Below are 19,500 nucleotides of genomic sequence, written 5' to 3' on the forward strand. Positions count from 1 at the left end.
TTTATTGGGTACAGTCTGGGAAGGGGGCCCGTAGGGCGTGTGCACACCACTGCTGCTCCTGATACGGCATGGAGGAGGAGGATGTCAGCTTGGTCACCTGGCAGATCTGGGTCTTCCTTCGTCACAGGAGTCCCCAAGAAGATGCCTGCTGGTTTCAGGTTCAGGGTCCCCATGTCACTCCTGGCTCACTTTGGTTAAGGTGACTAAGGCGAGAGATCCTGACCAGAGCTTTGATGTTGTCTGATGTTCCTTCTGGTTAGAAGTGTTACTTCAGCTCTTTACCTGCATGGTGGCTCAGGGCTCATTGTTTTTAGGGGTCTCCACAAGGCGAATTCCCTCTCCACTAAGTCCCATGGGAATCTGATATTTGCATACTAGTTGATGTCATCCTCCTCCTCATGGTTTCAGGTCGTTGACTATCTTGGAGGAGAGGGGAGCAGCGGGGGCCATACCCAATGGTAAGGGAATTTACACAACAACTCGTTCAGCCAACAACTCATTATCTTCATTAACTTGTAACATCGGAATTTTGTATCAACTTTCTAACAATTTATTCTCTACAACCTATGTTGTAATTTCAAACTGTCAGGAAAATTAATCAACAAACACCAGAGGTTTATGTCCAAAAAGGAGATAGAGGACACCCTTCACTTTATTTGAATAAAGGGAGAGGCCATGGGGCATTTCCTCAGGGGTCTCTCAAATTTTTGGAGGACACAGCTTGCTTTTTATCCTAATTTCCTGACGGCATGTCCCTCTTTCTTTCTGCATTGGCTGAGGTACTTGAGAGATACAGACTCCTTGAAACACCTAATATCTAAGACCCCCTTCTAATGCATAATCCTCCGCCTTTATCTTTTCCTTGTATCAATTAGTGGAATTCCTTATGGAATTTATGGGTTTTCCCATTGTTTCATTTGATGCCTTTATAACTTAGGTCAAAGTTACAAGGTGCTTATATAGCTTGAGTTACAAGATATCAGTATAACCTGATATATCTATATAACCTGATAGCAATATTACCTGAATCATAGCTTTTTATATATATAAATATATACATATATAACCTGATACCTATATAACCTGAATCATAACTTTTATACCTGTATAATGTCATATAAATAATTTTTTCATACAATGTAATGGCTAGTATATGGTTAATTAGTTGCTTAATGCTGAATAGACAAAAAATAAGAAAAAACTTGCCAGGTGCATAGCTTTGGATATAGATAAGTATAGTACTAATGAAAAATTGGCAAGTGCAAAGCCAATTAGCCACAATAAGGAATTTAGGCCAGTTAAGACCAAGCAGACCAAGGAACACCATAACTGCACATGCTCTGAAGACAAAATCGGAAAGTTCAAATGCAAAGAAGACCTTGGAAGCCTTCATCAAAGACCCCTGATGACTCCCAAATTGGGGAGACACAAGTGCAGTGCAAAAGAACTATCTAATAACCATGACATCATACTATCTAAATTAGTTCCAGCATGTATGTGATGATATTGTAGTGACATAGTGATACTAAGGAATACTTTGTGTATAAATACACCACGGCACTTGACAAACGCAGGTGAGTTAGGTGGAGATATCCCCCTCACCACCAGTGCTGCAATAAACAAATACCTGCTGTATAGACATGGGGTCTGTGGGGATTTATTTACAACCTATCTTTTGGGCATCAGTTTCATCTCTCAGTATTCAACTGTATTTATCAGCAGACCTACAGTTTGTTTGTAAAGACAAATCTCTCATTCCATTTATCAGTCAGTGGAATCCTTCCCATTGTTTCTTTTATCTCTCAGTATCTAGTCTAATTTATCAGCAGACCCACAGTTTTTTTGTAAAGGCAAATCCCTCATTCCTTTCAAAATCATTACAAGTCTATGCATTTTTTGTTACTTCTTTCCCCATGTTCCTTTGTCCTCCCCAACCTCCCTCTGGTTTTCCTAATGACAAAACTAAACCTCATATTTACTAAATGCTAACAATAGAGGAGGAAGGGGTGGGGGGAGGAGGGACTGAATATTTAAGTAAACTCCTGCATTCCTGCTTACTTAAATAATGATGAGTCAATGCTTGAAATATACCCTTTTCATTGCAGGAACTGCACTAGATCAGGTTTGTTGTAATGAGTTCCCTGAATTAGCAGTTAATGGAAGCTGAGAGTGCTTGACCTGTCAAGGATGGGATCTCCATCTTCTGGAACTCACAGATAAAATTCCAGTCTAATTATGAGCAAAATAGATATTCTTGCATAGCTGACAAGCTGCCCATCTGCATTTGAAGAATTGATACACAGAGGGTTAACACACACACACACAAAAGCTCTAACCTTAGTTATTTACGAGTAGTATGACCCTCTGTCCTCTTTTAATTCTTGATTCTACTTCCATTTTGAGAAAACAAATACTGATTGTTTATTTTTTAAATACCAGGGAAAGCAGCAGAGTCATATGAAACATTGACTTGTTTAGTTAAGCTTTGCAAACCCTTTCAAATATACTAAATCATATTTAGAAGATGACAGTAATTAAAAGTAGAGTCAAAGCACTAAAGCAATGGAAATGGTCAATCCATTAAGGGAGGATTGAAAAAAGTCTTTCAGAAGGTGTTGACATTTCCACATTTATACTATTTCATTTCAGATATTTCAAACATGTCAATAACCATCCTATAATGTCAAAGTAATAATCCTGACTTAAGTTCTCCCCTCCTCCTGCCTTTTATTTGTGCATCAGCCAACAAGGACCAGATGAACTTCTCTTAAAGTGGATGAGTTACTGCAGCGTTAGTTGGCAATGTTGCTTTTGACTAGCTCATGAAACTCACCTTCATATACATATTTACATATTGTGATAAACATATATTATAGTTTTGGCTTCCACAAATATTAAAGTGGATGCTATGTGTTGTGCATTATAATATCATGCTATCTTTTGCAGAAGAAGCTATAGTTGTGAAATAATAACTAATGCTTTTATTTTTGTAGCTAACTGGCAATAATTAAAATAACTCAGACATTGTGAAGTAGCTGATTTTGATTTAGGGTTAACTTGTGGTTAACTTGTAATAACTGAAATAACTAAACCATCTCAGATAACATTTGAGGAATGAGCGTGATGAGAATCCCTGCTACTGACACTTTGACTATCAATCACTGCCACCTGCTGAAACCACTGAACAGGGGCCATTGTGGGGGGTGACACACGACCCCAAAGCCAGAACCAAGATTCATGCACATGCTCTAAAAAGGCAGATTAGAGGACAGCCATGCTATAAAGTTCCTGGAATATGTAAATTAGTTCAAAGAAATGTTTGAATATGTACAATCATTTATTAATATATATATTTAACCGATGTAATAGAAAGGGTATATAAGAAAAGTTGCTGTAGTTAGCTGGGGTACCTCTGGCTACGGCTATGCACCCAGCATTGTTACTTTTGTTTAATTAGTTTTGTCACCTATTGTCCGTTATTTAATTTTTAAAAATTTAACTGAGTGAGCTTCATTTCTCACATGTATCATGACTCCAGTCAGTTCGGGATATTTCAAATACAGTTCATTACTCATAATTTGTAATTTCTCAAGGAAAAGCTTGCATGACAATATCAGAGTTTCAGACTATCTAACACTATCTTTTCCTGTACAAGGACCCTTTCTCCCTTAATCTATTTCTCACCCTAAAGAAATAACTTACTTGTGCATTCAGATGCTTTGAACACAGGGTTCAGGCAATGGAGGGCAGGGGGAAAAGCACAGGAAGATTTATGCAGTGCAATTAAATTGGTAGTCCAGAAATTACCCCTTGTATGCTACTTGGTGTATATCTGAACTCCTTCATGAACAAGATCAACTCATTTTATGAAGTAAAATAACTTCAGGCTCTTGAAGTTGAGTGCCTGGCATAATGGCAGCCAAGTACTCAGTTAGGACACCCAAATGGTACAAATAAATAATAGTAGTGTTAAAACCCATTCCTTAATTTTTTTTTCTGTAAAAAAGACATATTTTTTACCTAAATCATAGCATGTCATATGCTATCCTAACACAAAGGTTTAGAAATTATTTTTCATTTCTTGTATTACTTGAGGAAAACCGAAACAGGTTGATCCAGTTCCTCTAAATCTATTTTAAAATGCCTCTGCTTGAACACTGAAATCCAAATATTTGGAAATAGGTGATGAACTCTCTGCTGTTCAGAAATATTTTACAGCATGACAGGCAAATAAATGTGTCTTGTACTTCTCAGGAGGCATCAGAGGCAGGGTAGCACTGGTTTATACCTTTTCCTTTGTTGAACTGGAGGAAACTGTAACCCAAAGAGAAGCCAGCTGAAAGGTTTTGCACACAATCCCTTAATTATAGTACCAAGAGTTAACCAGAGTAATGGCCTTAGATTCTGGTGGCAATTACAGATTCTCAGTACTGTGGGTAAAGCAGTTGTGCCTTTCCTAAAGCTGGAGATCTAAGAATTAAAACATGTAAAATTATAGCACATTTCTGCCAACTTATGTTGCACAGGGCAGGAAACACTTTTTAACAAAGAAAGAAACATAGTCTCTGTCACTAAGCTTACAGCACCATGCATCTATCACATGGTTATCCTTTCTGCTTCTTAGCAGTGTGCATCTGTTGCCGGTAGGGACACAAAAGAAGCACACTCACTCAGGTTCAGAGGTGAGCAGAGAAAGAGAGAAAGTTTACTATCATTTGCAATTTAAATAAGATTTGGAGTTTGGTCAAGGATTGGTAGATGAGAGGAACACCTTTCTGACCCTAGTGGTCAGTTCACCAGTCCATCACAGACTGGAATGAAAACAATCTACTTGTGTATGTTACATTCATGAGAGACTCCACTAGAAGTATGTAAACAGTCATCAGAAGGCTAAAGAATCAGGGCGACATCCCACCCTTTTTGCGTTAGGAAAAAAGAAATAGGAAAAAGAAAAATGAACAATGTTCAGTTTTGTTGAAGGACCATTGGAGTGAACACTCGCGTCATCTGCATCTGAATCACTCATGGTTCATGCACTTTCATTTGGTCACGGTCCCCATCTTTCAACATGACAGGGTTATTAGAATTCCATGGCACCATAAGGTGCTTGATGGCATACAAAGCTTTGCCAATCAACTGTGTGCAGGGTGAAACCTGCATTCCCCGTTTTTGTTTTAATCTTTTTTTCTTTTTTGCCTCATTGGCACAAAACACATCAGCACAGGGTCTTCAGCAAATGAAACAAAACCAAATTGCTGATTTCCTTCAAAATTGAATGACCCAACTGCTGTGCTATGTCGGCCACAGAAGCAAAAGCCGTGACTAAATTGAAAGGCTCCTGGGAAATTTTGGAAATGCCATGACAGCAGCCCTCAATTCACCCACTGGGCTGACCCATCCTCATGACCTTCCAAAACTTGCTACTCATATCCATCCTTCCAAGTAACAGTGGCCTATCTTGTCCTTCCCAAAATCCGCACTTTTGGGATCAATTGCCTGCACTTAATTATCAATCGAGCAATGAGCTCAAACAAAGTGATCGCCGTCTTTGTGGCTGAAATGGAGCAATCAGCTCAAACAATGCATGTGCCGTCTTTTTCGGCTGAAACTGAGGCATTAGCTCAGACGATGCATGTGCCGTCTTTTGCAGCTGAAAATGAGCAATTAGCTCAAATTATGTACTTGCCATCTATTGTGGCTGATGGGGCACGAAGACCCAGTCCAAATTGTGCCAAGGATAGGACCATTCATCTCCATCAGCCAGTGGTACCAGTAGGATACAAAGGAATCACAAGAAAGCAATCATTCAGAGTCACAATGAGGACCGGCCAATCTGAGGGAAACATGGCGGGCAATGGCACATCAGCCTGCAACATGTCCATGCTGTCCACCACAGCATTAACTTTTCGGAGGTCTTGTAACAACCTCCATTTCCCAGACTTCTTTACGATGCAGAGAGCAGGAGTGTCCCAAGACTGGTAAAAAGTTCCAGATGATCCGGGTCCAACAGCTCCTGAACCAAGTTCTGAAGAGCGACAAATGTGTCTTGCGAGACAGTTCATTCCAGAGGTCAAGGGGCAAGGGAAGGAAATGTAATGTCCATTTCAGGGACAGACAGGATACAAACAGTTTCAGGACAGTCTCTGGCCACAACAACAGTCCAGTGAACTTCAGCCAGCCCGGTAGCTTCAGAACAGCTGTCTTCTCACCACCGGCTCTCTGTCCTGTGAACAGAAGACTCAAAAAACACAAATTGAGCAATTGTGGTCACTCCAAGGAGGTGCTGACCTCCTGGTGGCCATGCCTCCGCCTGCACTAAAAGCGCATCTTGCGGGACTGGCCGCCGCTGCTGTCCCGAGTTCCGTGGGAGGCGGCGGGGCCAGGCTCATGGGCCCTGCAGAGCCCGTGCCTGTCGGCAAGGCAGGAGCGCTGGCCGTCATGGGCCGGACGAGGGATCTCAGTACAGCCACGGGTCCAGCCGGGACATGCGGACCCAGCGTGGGACGGATCGAGCCCATCACACGACCCCCCGATCCAGGGCAGGGGGAGAATGGGATGCCAGGAGGGGCGCAGTTTGCAGAGCCACAACCCCAACCTGCCCCACAGCCCGAGTCTGGCCCGGCTGTGGGGGGGCGGACAGCACCCGCCATGTGGGTGGCACCGAAGAGGGAGGGGGAAGCAGCACTGGGAGAGGCGCGGCCCGTGGAGCCATGGCCCTGCCCTGCCCCACCGCCCGAGGTTGGCCCAGCTGTGGGGGAGTGGGCGGCGCTGGAGGGGGAAGGGCCGAGGTGGGGCAGGAGGCGAATGGGGCCACCCGGCCCGGGCCCCCACTCACAAGCCGTGTCACCCACAGTGCCAGGTGGCACCGGCACAGGGGAGGAGGGGTCCGGGCCCACAGCCAGCAACGCCCCACCCGCGCCATGGAGACCCAGCGGGGGCACCGCCTGCCCCACGGGGGGCGGGACGGACCGCCCATCCCTCGGGTCCACCACGACCTGCGCAGGCACAGAGGCTGCACAGAGTCAGGCACAGCCACCCGTGGCGGGGACTCTGCTTCAGCTTCACTTGTCCTTCTCCTTGGGGCTGGGACAGGCGGACTAAGTCCTGCCCCGCCCCCAGTGCCGGAAGAGCACCGGGGGGGGGGCAGAAACCCCCCTGCTCTTCAGCCTCCTGGGTGCTGAAATGGGCGGACTCAGCCCCACCCCATTCCCCAGGGCCGGAAGAGCACTGGGGGGGGGGCAGAACCCCCCCCTCTTTTCAGCCTCCTGGGCGCGGGGATGGGTGGGATCGGTGGGGCCGCTGCGGCCGGCTCCCCGGAATCCCGCAGGATCCCGCCAGGCTGGCCGGGAAATGCGTCCTCCCCCCGATCCGACTCGGAGCCTGTCTCAGCGTCAGAGAAGGACGCTTCTTCTTTCCTCCCAGCCTCGGCATCCGAACTGGAAACCTTTCTAGGGGAGATGAAGTTTCTCTCGAAAGCTTTCCACCACTCAAAGCTACTTACACCATCAAAACATTGCTCCCAGAGCTCCAGTAACTCCTCCATGTGTGCATCGTTATGTGCAAACAAAGCCTGGATGATGTGGAAGACGAATCGCCTCCACTCGTCCTGTGAGAGGGCTCTCCCGTCTTCAAAGAAAAACCCATTGCTTTTCCCATAATAATACAAATGCTTAAAATCATCCCCAGAAACAGAAACCTTCTGCCGCTCCAGGAAGGCTTGCAAACTGTGCAAGATCCAAGCCTCATACCTGGAGATACGGAATACCATTTTTGCAAAAGACCAGTTACCAACCAGCCCTATTACCTTAAAGCCAACTCCACAGAATGCAATCTCCACAGTCGGAGGTCACCAAATGATCACGTCGGGGTCACCAAATGTCACCGGTAGGGACACAAAAGAAGCACACTCACTCAGGTTCAGAGGTGAGCAGAGAAAGAGAGAAAGTTTATTATCACTTGCAATTTAAATAGGATTTGGAGTTTGGTCAAGGATTGGTAGATGAGAGGAACGCCTTTCTGACCCTAGTGGTCAGTTCACCAGTCCATCACAGACTGGAATGAAAACAATCTACTTGTTTATGTTATATTCGTGAGAGACTTCACTAGAAATATGTAAACAGTCATCAGAAGGCTAAAGAATCAGGGCGACATGCATCCTTTCACAGGCGGGAAGTCTCTTAAAAACTAAATTGAAATAATGAATCTACACAGGAAGGCAGGTTACACAAAAAAGCAGGAAATTCCTGTAGGTTCTCCCCTTCTGAAACTGTTTTCAAAGTCATTCTTGGTGTCAACGTTACCCAGTTTTCAGTCTCAAGTTACTCGGGTACTATCAGCTTACTTTAGTCGCAGACTTCTGGGAAGTTTGCTTTTCTTCTGCACAAAAGCATCACACCCTCCGAAGCAGACCGTTTTGCGACTTACTACTTTCGTTACTGAATCCATACTACTCAGTGATCCAAAAGCCCTCTCACAAGGGTAGGGAAGGCTGAATTTGTCCAGCTGTTCAGAGACAGATTTCCGCAGCGTCTCCCTGATTTGTCATCCTGGCCATAGAGGGGGCACGTTGTGGTCAGCTCTAGAGCCTGGTAACAAAAGACAAAGTGGAGACGGAAGGGGCTTGCAGAGCGGTCAAGCTGGTAACGACAAGGGGAACTCACAACTGCTGGGGAAGCCCCGCTCCAGCCATGCAGGAGGGTTCGTGATTTGACGATATTGGATGAGAAGTGGACAAAGGATAGAGCTGCAAGGCCGTGCTGGAGGTGGGGAGTGGTCGGGGCTGCCCCATGGGTGGCCAGGCGAACCTGGCGTGCCACGGGAAGAAGCTGCATCCTGTGCCCTGTCGCCGCACGGCACAAGAAGAGGCCATGACAATGATTGTTATAAATGATCAAGAGCCAATTCAAAATCCAAAGATTTATTTAGCAATTTCAAAAATCAATTTTGAAACACCACGATAAATCAGGACAACATCGATCGAATGCTGGGTGGACAACCAGGCAGCAACAATGGTGCTCTCCAGTATGGCCCACAAATTCGGAGTCCCAAGGTAGGAACTTTATATGGTTTTTCTGCCCTGAGGCAAAAAGCACGACTGCTTCAATGTCTTTCACTCCTCGAGGGATGTTTTGAAAGGATTTCCTGAGGAATTGAAAAGAAGTCCAAGAAGAGTCATTGAATCTTCTTTTGGGGCACTTGATGAAGTCATCTGCTAGATTTTCCATTGCGATCAATATCAGATCCTTGAGTAGCTGCGAGGATGTGTACCATCCCTGATTAATGAGCCATCTTCATGTTATCTCCTCTGTTTATGTTGCAAATGTCGTGGTGGCATCTCTGAACTAAAAAATGACTTTGGAATTCTGGAGACGCCCTCGGACTGTCTCCAAGAATCCAGGTTTTTTAATTCCAATGTATAATTTTCCACATACAAATTTAATACGCTAATTTTATACAGTACATCTATTACAACGATTCAGGTATGGGGGCGCAGAGTGGGAGGTGGCATGGTTTAGGCACTGCTGAGTCCGTGGCCACTTCCTGCCAGGCAGCCGCTCTACTCCGGTCCTCATCTCTCGGGGCGGCGCGAGTTGTCCGTGGCAGCAGCAACCCCCCCATCTCGGCACTGGCAAGGAAAGCCAAGGCAGGGGTTTGCGGAGCGGCGTCTTAGCCGCCTCCTTAAGTCCTACTGGGGGCTTCCTGGTGCCCCATTTGAGCCCGGCCGAGCCCAGAGCTCTGCTCAGTTCTGGGGCATCTACGTGGAAGTTCGTGGTTGTCGCTACTCCAGTGACAGGTGCTGAGTCCACGGAGATGGAACAGCAGCGTGCTGCTTTCCTTTAACACCAACCGCAGCTGGCCACAGCATGCGTTCGCCTGCCTAGTCTTGGAAATGTTCCTGGTTGCCTTTTAATATGAATCTAAAGCTCTTTTTTGGGGGCTTTGTCTCTTTTTTGTTGTCCAAAAATGAGAATGGGTAGACAGACCTGAAGTACACATACTGGCTTTTAATGGGTATGAAAGTCTGATCAACATTAAATAATTCTGGTTTGAGTGATGGACTCCCTTTGATTTTATGACAATGGACAAAAACAGAGAAACCAACAAAATAGCAGATTCAAGGCACAACTGCAAATAGGAACTTACCAGAAATCTGTAGAGCATTATCCTGAGAGTCTCAAGCAAAACAATTCATTCCAGAGGCTCATTCAATCATCTCTGGTTTTGGTTTGCTCAACAAAGTTCTGGACCTTTGAAGTTTCATACATCTCCTTCTGGGTTGCTTCTGAAAGTCAGATTCAACAACAGACTTAAATTAATTTTAAGCACACATTTAAATATTTTTGCTGACTTGGGTTCAGCTTAGCAGTCTTTCTCTCATTTTGCATAAGGAAGCAACCTCGTTCATTTCAAATTCTTTCTGAAAACATCCCATTTCTATTGTACCTTTTTAGAGTTAGTTTCCCAGAAATTAATGGACAGTATAACACACAGGTATAAAGTATGCAGTCAGTAATCTTTACTGGTTTCAAGCTTCCTTTGACCATCTCATGTGTGCACTCTATCTGTGAAAATATCTCCATCACTCTTGTGTCTAACATTTCAACCAAGTAGCTTCAAATAGCCATTTTATTACAAAAAATTGCCAAGGAAATTGCTGAGTGTATGTTTTTCTGCCAGAGTTGCTTTCCTCTGAGGCAATTCACAATAGACAAGGGAGTCCTTTAAAGGGCTGAATTTTTGCCATCTCTCAGAATTAGAAGAACGAGTGTGATTTCATTTGAAAGCATATACAATGATCTCCAATGGTCTCTTGATAAGCATCAGCACAATATTAAATCTGAAAATCAAAATTCTACTTTTGAAAGAAAAATTAATGCAACTAACTTTTTTCAGGGATTATTAAATATCAGCTTTCAAGTAACTCTTAGCTTCAGCACTGTGAGTCTGATTTTAGAATCTTAATGAAAGTAGAGGGAAGACTACACTTAGTCATGTGCAGTGACTCAGTTGGCACCAGGGTCCCAATTTTGTTGGATGGTCTTGAAACACATTGAGAGAAAGCACCTCTCTATATGACTTTGGGAGCAAAGATCTTGTTCTCTTTTTCATACCAGCACTTATATTACTAGAACTTAGTTAGGGGTAGCTGTTCACCATGACAGTTTTGCCCCACTGTACTTAGCTGCTTTCCTTTGTGGATGCCTGGGGATGGTAATTGAGAATCTGCAGCTCAGATGGCTCTCCAGGTGTTAATGTTACTTCTTTTAAGCTAGGTTTTGCTTTCATGTTTGTTCTTGATTCTTCACAGAATCACAGAATGTGTAGGTTGGAAGAGACCTTCAAGACCATCGAGTCCAACCCAGCCCTAACACCTCAACTAGATCATGGCATCAAGGGCCACATCCAGTCTCTTTTTAAACACATCCAGGGATGGTGACTCCACCACCTCCCTGGGCAGACTATTCCAGTATTTAATCACTCTTTCAGTGAAAAACTTCTTCCTAATATCCAATCTATATTTCCCTTGACACATATTTTCCTTTCCTTTTTAAAGATATCCTGAAGGGTCAACTGAACCTAGTTGCAAGAGAACAAGTCCTTTTTATGTGACATTTAAAAGGACAGAGGGAAGTAACATCAAAAAAGAAGATAATGAATTCTCATCGTTTCCTTTGCACCAGTCTATAGGGATGTAGCAGGGGCTGGTTGGGGTTGAGTTTCCTACAAGCTGAGGTAAGCTGAGCTCACCACCCTCATACAAGGTTTACATGAAACGGGTGGTCTGCATTCTTCTCTTATTACATGTCATTATAAATCAAGAGTTTCTTCTTTGAAAGAACCAGTTGCATTTCATCAGTTTTAAATTAGCGTGAGTGATGAAGCAGAGCTAGTAATTCGCAAATTATTAGTTATAAAATCAGTTCAGATGGTGGAATAGTCTAAAAAGCTGGCATAGACTCCAATTTATGCTGCTATTATAGGATAGAAAACATGTGGGCAAGATGTATTAATATCAGTGGCTTTATTGTACCACTGTAACATGAAAAAAGAGGCAACAAGCAATAGCTTAAAAATTAGCTTTCTGTACTGCTCTTGATCTTTCTTTTCCAGCAGGAAGATATATAATTATACAATAGGCCATCTGAATTTCTATCACTGGGTGTTTGAAATAATTGTAACATTAGACATTCTGCCTCAGAATATGCTAAAAGGTCTTAACATATATTGGAAGGGGAAATAGCATGCTTTTGACTCTAGAAAAATGTTCTAAAGACTTAGGTTGTTTTTGTTTATGTTTTCAAGGGGAGTGGTAGATTTTTCCAGTATGATTACATTAGACAAGTATTTTTCTCTTGGAAAAAATGGAATTAAATTGACCTAAAATTACCACTAATGCCAGAGCTTTGCAGTTATGATATTTTGTTAGGCCTCATCTTTGGGTATTTTATCAGCTTTCTGTGAGAGGCCTGAATGCAAGGACCAGCCATGACTCAATTTCTGTAGTTAATTCTTCCTCAGCACATCCTAAGGTTACCTGAAAACTCATTGTTTTAATCTTTACCTTTTAACCTCCTTTTAAACAAAGAAGTTGTAATTTCTTTGGTTGTAATATTGTAAGGGAGGTCAGACTCTGTGAACAACCTTTTGTGAGGTCAGACTTTCTTGAGAATCCATTTTTGTGATGTTTTTGGTTTGGGGTTTTTTTTCCCCCCCGGAAGCTGACTGTAGGAGACAGGAATTGTTCACATATGATTTCTGACAACTTCAGTTCAATGTCCGGTGGTTTTTTAGCTCATAACATTTTATGATAATAAACACCTGCATTTTGTATTGCTGAAAGAAGAAAAAGGTGTATCAGTCCTGCTGTCTTACATTAGCAAAAAACCAGAGTGAAAACTGAAGTGCAAAGTAAAGCAAATAAAGTAACTTTTTCAGAGTTGCTTAGCAAATACATAAAAGACCATAGGTTTTCTGATCCTCATTGTAATGCTTTTCCACTGAAGCACATTACTTTTAAAGTAAGGAATTATCACTTGTGCAAAGCAAGGGAAGAGTCCAAATGTATCTCTGTAGTGTTTTCCCTTGTACAGTAGGCTTCTGTCTTGTAATTTAGTATCTCTGACTGTAAGAAAATGTGCAAATGTGAATACTATACATTAGAGTGCAGTCATCAATATTGTGCAGTCCATAATCTCCCTGCAGCAATATCTGACTTCTGGTATGGATAACCTATTTGTACATGTAGAAAAAATAGGAAGAAAAGTAGTTCTTCCAGGAAAAAAAATTAGAGGGTTTATGGATTGAATAACAAGCAAATAGCTGCTCTGGCTCAAAATGTTCACACATCTGTAAGTCTTTTCATGGTGTGGTGTTTTGCAACAGAGAAGTCAGAATAAAACAGCAAGAATTTATAATAATTTTTTTCACCTGTGCTAACTCCTCTTCACAGATTGCAGGCCAACATGACAACTGTAGAAGACTGAGCCAGTGGGGTCATTATTAGTCATATTCTATTCAAGATATTGATGAATCCTGTGGGCTAATTACCATATTGTTATTAAATGTGTTCTTTCATCTAATGAATACATTCTGGAGGAAAGTGGCATAAGTTTTGTTATTTTATGTAGACAGGAAATGCCTGGGACTGTGAATTCTGTTCCCTCTTCATTATTATTGTTTAACAAGTCATTAATAAATGTAATAGTGTCCCTGTTACTAATGTTATTGAGTACATGACAATCTTAGGGAAAATTACCTGAGATTACCGATTACAAAGAAGTATGTAGCTGGAATTCTTTTCAAGGTCCTCAGCATAATTCCTGGTTCCTTAAATGCAAGTTGTCTATCATGTTTTTAATGACCAAGAAGGGGGAAAAGCTTTTTAAAACTTCAAGCAATTTTAGCTGCTTTCTGTTAAGTTTCCAAGTGGTCTCAGATAGGCGAAGTACAATGAAACATGTGATGGCTGTTACTTGAAAGAATTACATACATCTTCAGTATCCATCTTTCTGTCTGACAGTTACAATATGTCCTGTGGAAAATAGTGTTGTTTAGTTTTCAATCAGTATAATCCAGTTCAACAGTGGTTTTCAGCAAGAAGGAAACATTTTTTATTTTAGGAAAATAAATGCAGCCTCCAAACTTGACAAACAAAATCTTAGAGGAGCTGATAAGAAGGATTTAAAACACTTTACTTCCAGAAGAATATTAGGTGAACAGTAATGTCTTAGGTTACAATGTAAGATGTAACCAAAAGTATGTATTCTATTACCGTCTGTTAAAACTGGGTGAGGCAGTGTTCTTTATCTCTTCCATGAACCATCCCCTCCCCCCCCCCCGGGGGATATCTTCTGCTAATGGGACACTGAGTCTTGCTGTGGGACTAATAAAATTACATCATTCCAGCGAGATGTTCCACCCACGGGGAGGAGCCAAGAATTCTTACCTTGACATATAATCTGAGGTTTGGAACACCACAAGCAGCCTTATCCACTGAATTCCCAGAGGAAAAGAGTTCCATAACCACCACTGGACCTTCAGAAGAAGATCAAGCCTTTCTACAGGATCACTGCTTCAACAGAACCACATCTGTCACTCCAAGAGGACTGCAGCCACCATTTAATTGGACTGCTACCAACACCTTGACCAACAGGATGTCGGGTTGTATTCTGACTCTGTCAGTGTTTCTGTATTATTGCAGCTATTTTAATTTTCCTATTAATTTGTTTTCCTAATTTGGGATCTCCCACTGGTTTGCTTTCAAACTAGTACAAGTAGGAAAAAGAAAGTATCCCCAATGGCTGGGCTACTGCTTGCAAGAGATACTTGGTAAGATGCAAAACATTCCTATGCAACTTACATACTTGCATACAAAATACTTTTTTGTTTTAGAGTTTGTGGTATACTTTGAGCATTGCTGTTGCTTTGTAATTCCAGATTTTTTTCTTTCCACAAACTTTACTTCTGTACAATAAATTATACAATTCTAAAAAATGCTTCATTGTTGGTTCTCTCTATTTTTTTAAGTTTAAATATGGGTGTTTCCTGAAACTTTGACAGCCTTTGGTTATACAGAAAACTGATAGAATAAAGGTGTCTTGGAGAAGAGTGAGGGAGAAATGAATGTATTGAATCTAAGAATATAAGTATGTACAATCTACTTCAAATCTATCTGCTTAAAAGCAAGGAAGTTAGTTTTGGTCACTGCACCATTTTATAAAGCTGTTTCTTTGAATCAGTAGCTCAGAATGCAGATAGATCACTGATGCACAGTGTTTTATCATCCAAATCAATTAACAAATTATCATAATTGTTAGTAAAAACATGTGAGGTTCTATGATATGTGGGATGAAAATCCTTTTCCTATTTCTCCTTTATTTTAGCTGGTCCTTCCTCCTGACTTTAAGATTGATGCAAAACCCTTGACCCTTCAAATGCAGACAGAGTTCCTGCTGGTTGAGTAAAACTGGTGCCTGAGCAGTTCTGGCTTCTCTCATTTAAAAAAAAAAAAAAAAAAAAAAAAAAAAAAAAAAAAAAATCACATCATTTCCCTTCCCACTTCACTCAGCTCTACTTATGTAAAAGGTAATAACGAATCTGCCATGGTTGGATGTTTAAGTAGACCCAGCAGCACTGGGTTCTTAATTCAACAAAACACTTAGACACTAAAAAATTTCTTATGCCTCTTCCTATACAATAAAACACAGGTTTATGTGATCTTGACATCTCTAGAAAATGAAAATAAATTTTAAAGATAACTTAAGATGAATTAAATTTAGGAGTGTTTAATCCCCTAGTGACATATGTATGGTGCTGGTCATGATAAATGCCTCCTTTCTACCCAAACATAACAACACTTATCATTATGCTCTGTCTTCCTCCAAAAAAAATTCCTACTTGATATTTTCTTTTGCTTTGTCGTGCCCTGTCAGATAGGCTCACAAAACCAGCTTTCTTGACCACTGCCCTTCTTTTTCCTCTAATGTGTCTACATAAATCACATAATTTTGCTAGCACTGCCAGTAATAGACCTTATGAGTTCACTTTATCTTTGCTTCAACTATCAGGCAATATTGCTTTCTGCACTAAAGGATTCCTGGATTTTTTAAAATTATTTTTTATTCTTCAGAGTTCTTTGCAATTAAAGCAAAATACCTGTTCCTTGTAGGTTTTCCTTTCTTGAGATATCCCAAATAATGTAGATGTGAAATGCGGGAGAACAGATTGTAAAAGAATAGAAATAGTGCTGCAGGCAATCTCACCCTGATAAGTTGCAGCTGAATAAGACAGGTGAAGAGCATTGAAGAAGTACAGAATGCTGATGTATATTGACCAATCACAAAAGAGTAAAAGGATATGCAGGTGTCGTGCATGTAAGAACAAAGCTATAGAAGGCTCTACTGGGGAATAATAAAATGCTAATTCTTGGAAACATTGTTGGTGTTAGTTGTGTGTCCTCCCTCAAATGGTGAGCCTGTCGTGACTTGGGTAGAGAACTGTAGACTAGAGAGTACTGCTGGAGGAGCCTAGTCTAGCAAAGGAAGTGGACCAGAGAGCCTGAATGACGGAACAACTTATGACAATAGAGACACCAACCCTAGGTGAGCGACTGGGAAACATAATAATGGGGGCTCAAATTCAGCAGAAGAGGAATCTATTCTGGACATTCTGCTGTGAATTTTACAGAGGAAAGAGGTTAAGTGTGAGGAGCAGGCACTAAACACCTTGCTCATTTGGTGTAAAAAAAATGGCACGAGAGCAAACGCACAGACTGCCTTAGTTGTTGAGACGTGGGAAGAAGCAGGGTATGTGTTGAGGGAGGCAGCTATGACGGGGACGAAATAGCAACAGGGTTGCTTACGAGGTGGCGCTTAGTTTGGGACTCATTGCTACAGATACAAGCTGATAGAGAAGCGGCAGCTGCAGGCGCCGCCCCTGCTGCTTCCCCAGTCCCGGCCGCAGCCACCGTTCCAGTAGCCGACCCCCCGCTGTGGCCGTGTCCCCTTTGTCTCCTTCTCCCTCCGTGACTGCTCCTTCTGTGAAGGATCGTATCCTGACGGTATTGCCCGAGAATTGCCCTCTTACCGCGAATGCCGATGACGAAATTCCAAGGTGTCAGGAAGTGGCACTGGCCCAGAGCTGCTGTGACCCCTTCGCCTGCACGAGCGTGGCAGCCCGCAGAGATTTGGGGTGGTGGCCGGGAGCCTGCGCGGGTTGCTGGGGAGGCTCTGCTGGCTGCCGTAGTTTCGCTTGGGAGATAGCCACCTCTGCCTATGTGGGGGTGCCGTGGGACTAACCGAGGGCTGTTCCTGGGCGCTGCCTCTGCAGATGGAGCTGGCGTTACCAGGCCTCAGGGTGTCCTGGCGGGGTTGTGCCAGCATCATCAGGCAGCCCCTGGCTCCGCTCTGCAGCCCGCAGGGCACTGTGGTGAAGGCTGCGTGGAGACTACTGACTAATGAATGGGCTCCCCACAGTCAGAAGCTGCTGGCGAATCTCGTCCGCTATTTGAGCTTGTTTCGACACTATCAGATAGAGCAGCTTGCAGGGCAGGTCACTGAACTTGTGCAGGTTTCCAAGAGTTGTTTTTGGTGTGCTCGGGGAAGGCATTTCAGAGGGGGTTGTCCTGACCAGCCTTGCAGCTGTTCAGCGCTGGGGAACGGCAGGCTGCGCACTTTGCTTATTTGGAATAAAAGAAATAGAGTGAGGCTACGCACCCTCTTTATTTGGTATAAAGAACATGGGGTTAAGCCGCCCACTTTGCTTATTGGTATAAAGGAGGTGGCTTGGAAGCAAACATACAAGCTGCCTTTTTTATTTAAATGTGGGAGAGTGCTGGCTGCGCTTTCGCTCATGCCGCTGCCTGCTGCTCCCTGTAGGCGTGGTGGAGCGAGCCCTGCGTCCCCCTGCCCAGGTACAGCCGCAGCCCGGCGGGGTCCGCCGGCAGTGCCAGGTTCCTCTGGGCTACCAGAGTGCACAGCGGCGCCGCGGTGGCACGACAAGACACGGAGGAGGCGGCTGGCGCGGATGGAACAGCAATGGTGCAGACGGAGAGGCTGCTAGGTGAGGAGCGAGACTCTGGCGAGAGCTGTGGAAGCGGCGGTGGCTCGGGGCGCCAGGAGAGCCATCATGGTGCAGCACAGCCCGGGGAGAGTGCGGGAGGAAGTTTGCTGAGTCGCTGCTGCACGAGCACTGGAACAAAAGCAACGCAGAACTCCAAGAGGTTGAAGTCGGAGCTGCACAAAAGGCGCGTAAGAGAACCTTGGAATAACCAACTAATGCAACAAAACAAAGAAGAGGTGACTGAACTCAAAGAGCAGAAACGTTATGAAAACGAGTTTGAAACTGCACGAGGGGAAGCGTTGAAAAGAATAAGACAAGAGGGAGAGAAGCAGCAAGCAGAGATGTTGCTTAAGCAGATAGAAGAACTGAAATTCCAAAAGACAAAAGGAAAACGAGAATTTATTAAAGTAGGAGTAGGAGCTGGAGACAGAGTAGCTCTGTTATTCAGTACAATGTGTTTATTTGCTGGTGAAACATATATATTGTATTTATGAATTGCAACTATTAATCTTTCTTAATATTCCATAGGCATAGGTATAAAGGTTTATATTCCATAGGCATAAGTGTAAAGGTTAATATTCCATAGGTGTGGGTATAAAGACTGATGATACATGTTTGTTAATATCTCATAGGCATAAGTGTGAAGATTGGAATGACGTGTGCTGTGTGAATTTAGAAAATAAATCGAGGCTACACAAGAGAGATGCTTGTACTGTGTTTACTATCTTCTGCAAAAGGACCTGCAGAGAATGGTAAACAAGGCATTTAGAGATAAATGGGAAGAAGATGTCTGAGCAGCAGGATTGGTTCAGCCACGTTATTTGGAACAGTTTATGAAGGGCCTATCATTGATGTTCTATATTGTTAAACGCAAAATTAAACCAAAACAAACAGAGAGGGTTAACAATTAATGAGAAAGGAATGCAGAATGAATTGGAAAAGGTTGTCATGCTACTGTAAACTTTCCCTCTGAGTCTATATTTTGAATAACACAGGTAGCCCATCTAAAGGAAGATACAGAGTACATGGCAACCAAGAGAGTTTTAACATACAGAATAGTTTCATATGTGAGGAAAAACTTAAGTAGTGAAATAAGACTCTTGGCTCTGAAGAAAGGTGAATATCCGATTAATTCAAATGAGCTCTATGGTGTTCTTACTGTGATGTGTTGCCTAAAGATTTGTATAACTGTTAGTTCTATGTGAAATATGCAAATGTGTCATAATGTCACTTTACTTGAACATGTCTTTTTGGAGATATTGCAACTTTGTAATTATAAGAAAAGTGGGGGAGTTGTGGGAGAATTGATTGTAAAAGAATAGAGATAGTGCTGCAGGCAATCTTGCCCCTGATAAGTTGCAGCTGTATAAGACAGGTGAAGCATTGAAGAATAAGAAGCATGGAATGCTGATGTGTATTTACCAATCACAAAAGAGTAAA

At 42.8% G+C, this 19,500-nt stretch overlaps 1 protein-coding gene and 1 long non-coding RNA gene across 3 annotated transcripts; one reads left to right on the plus strand and one right to left on the minus strand.

The window, feature by feature from the left end:
* Positions 1–9,876: 9,876 nt before the first annotated feature.
* Positions 9,877–16,232, minus strand: LOC136293513 (uncharacterized). Of its 2 annotated transcripts, none has more exons than XR_010722165.1 (4): positions 16,156–16,232; positions 14,447–14,535; positions 13,757–14,032; positions 9,877–10,282 (listed from the first exon to the last, which is right to left on the minus strand). It is a non-coding gene; the product is annotated as an uncharacterized lncRNA (long non-coding RNA). The 2 variants fall into 2 exon arrangements; XR_010722166.1 differs by lacking the exon at positions 9,877–10,282 and adding an exon at positions 12,169–12,834.
* Positions 16,233–16,429: 197 nt separating this feature from the next.
* On the plus strand, positions 16,430–19,121 carry LOC136293503 (trichoplein keratin filament-binding protein-like). The gene is made up of 2 exons (XM_066190337.1): positions 16,430–16,468; positions 17,877–19,121. Exons 1-2 carry the CDS (start codon positions 16,466–16,468, stop codon positions 18,552–18,554), a joined length of 681 nt encoding a protein of 226 aa, XP_066046434.1. The 5' UTR covers positions 16,430–16,465; the 3' UTR covers positions 18,555–19,121.
* The last annotated feature ends 379 nt before the right edge of the window (positions 19,122–19,500 follow it).

Source organism: Chamaea fasciata, unplaced genomic scaffold (genome assembly GCF_029207755.1).
Source record: "Chamaea fasciata isolate MVZ Bird 193981 ecotype frontalis unplaced genomic scaffold, bChaFas1.0.hap1 SCAF_1, whole genome shotgun sequence".
NCBI classification, from domain to species: Eukaryota; Metazoa; Chordata; class Aves; order Passeriformes; family Sylviidae; genus Chamaea; species Chamaea fasciata.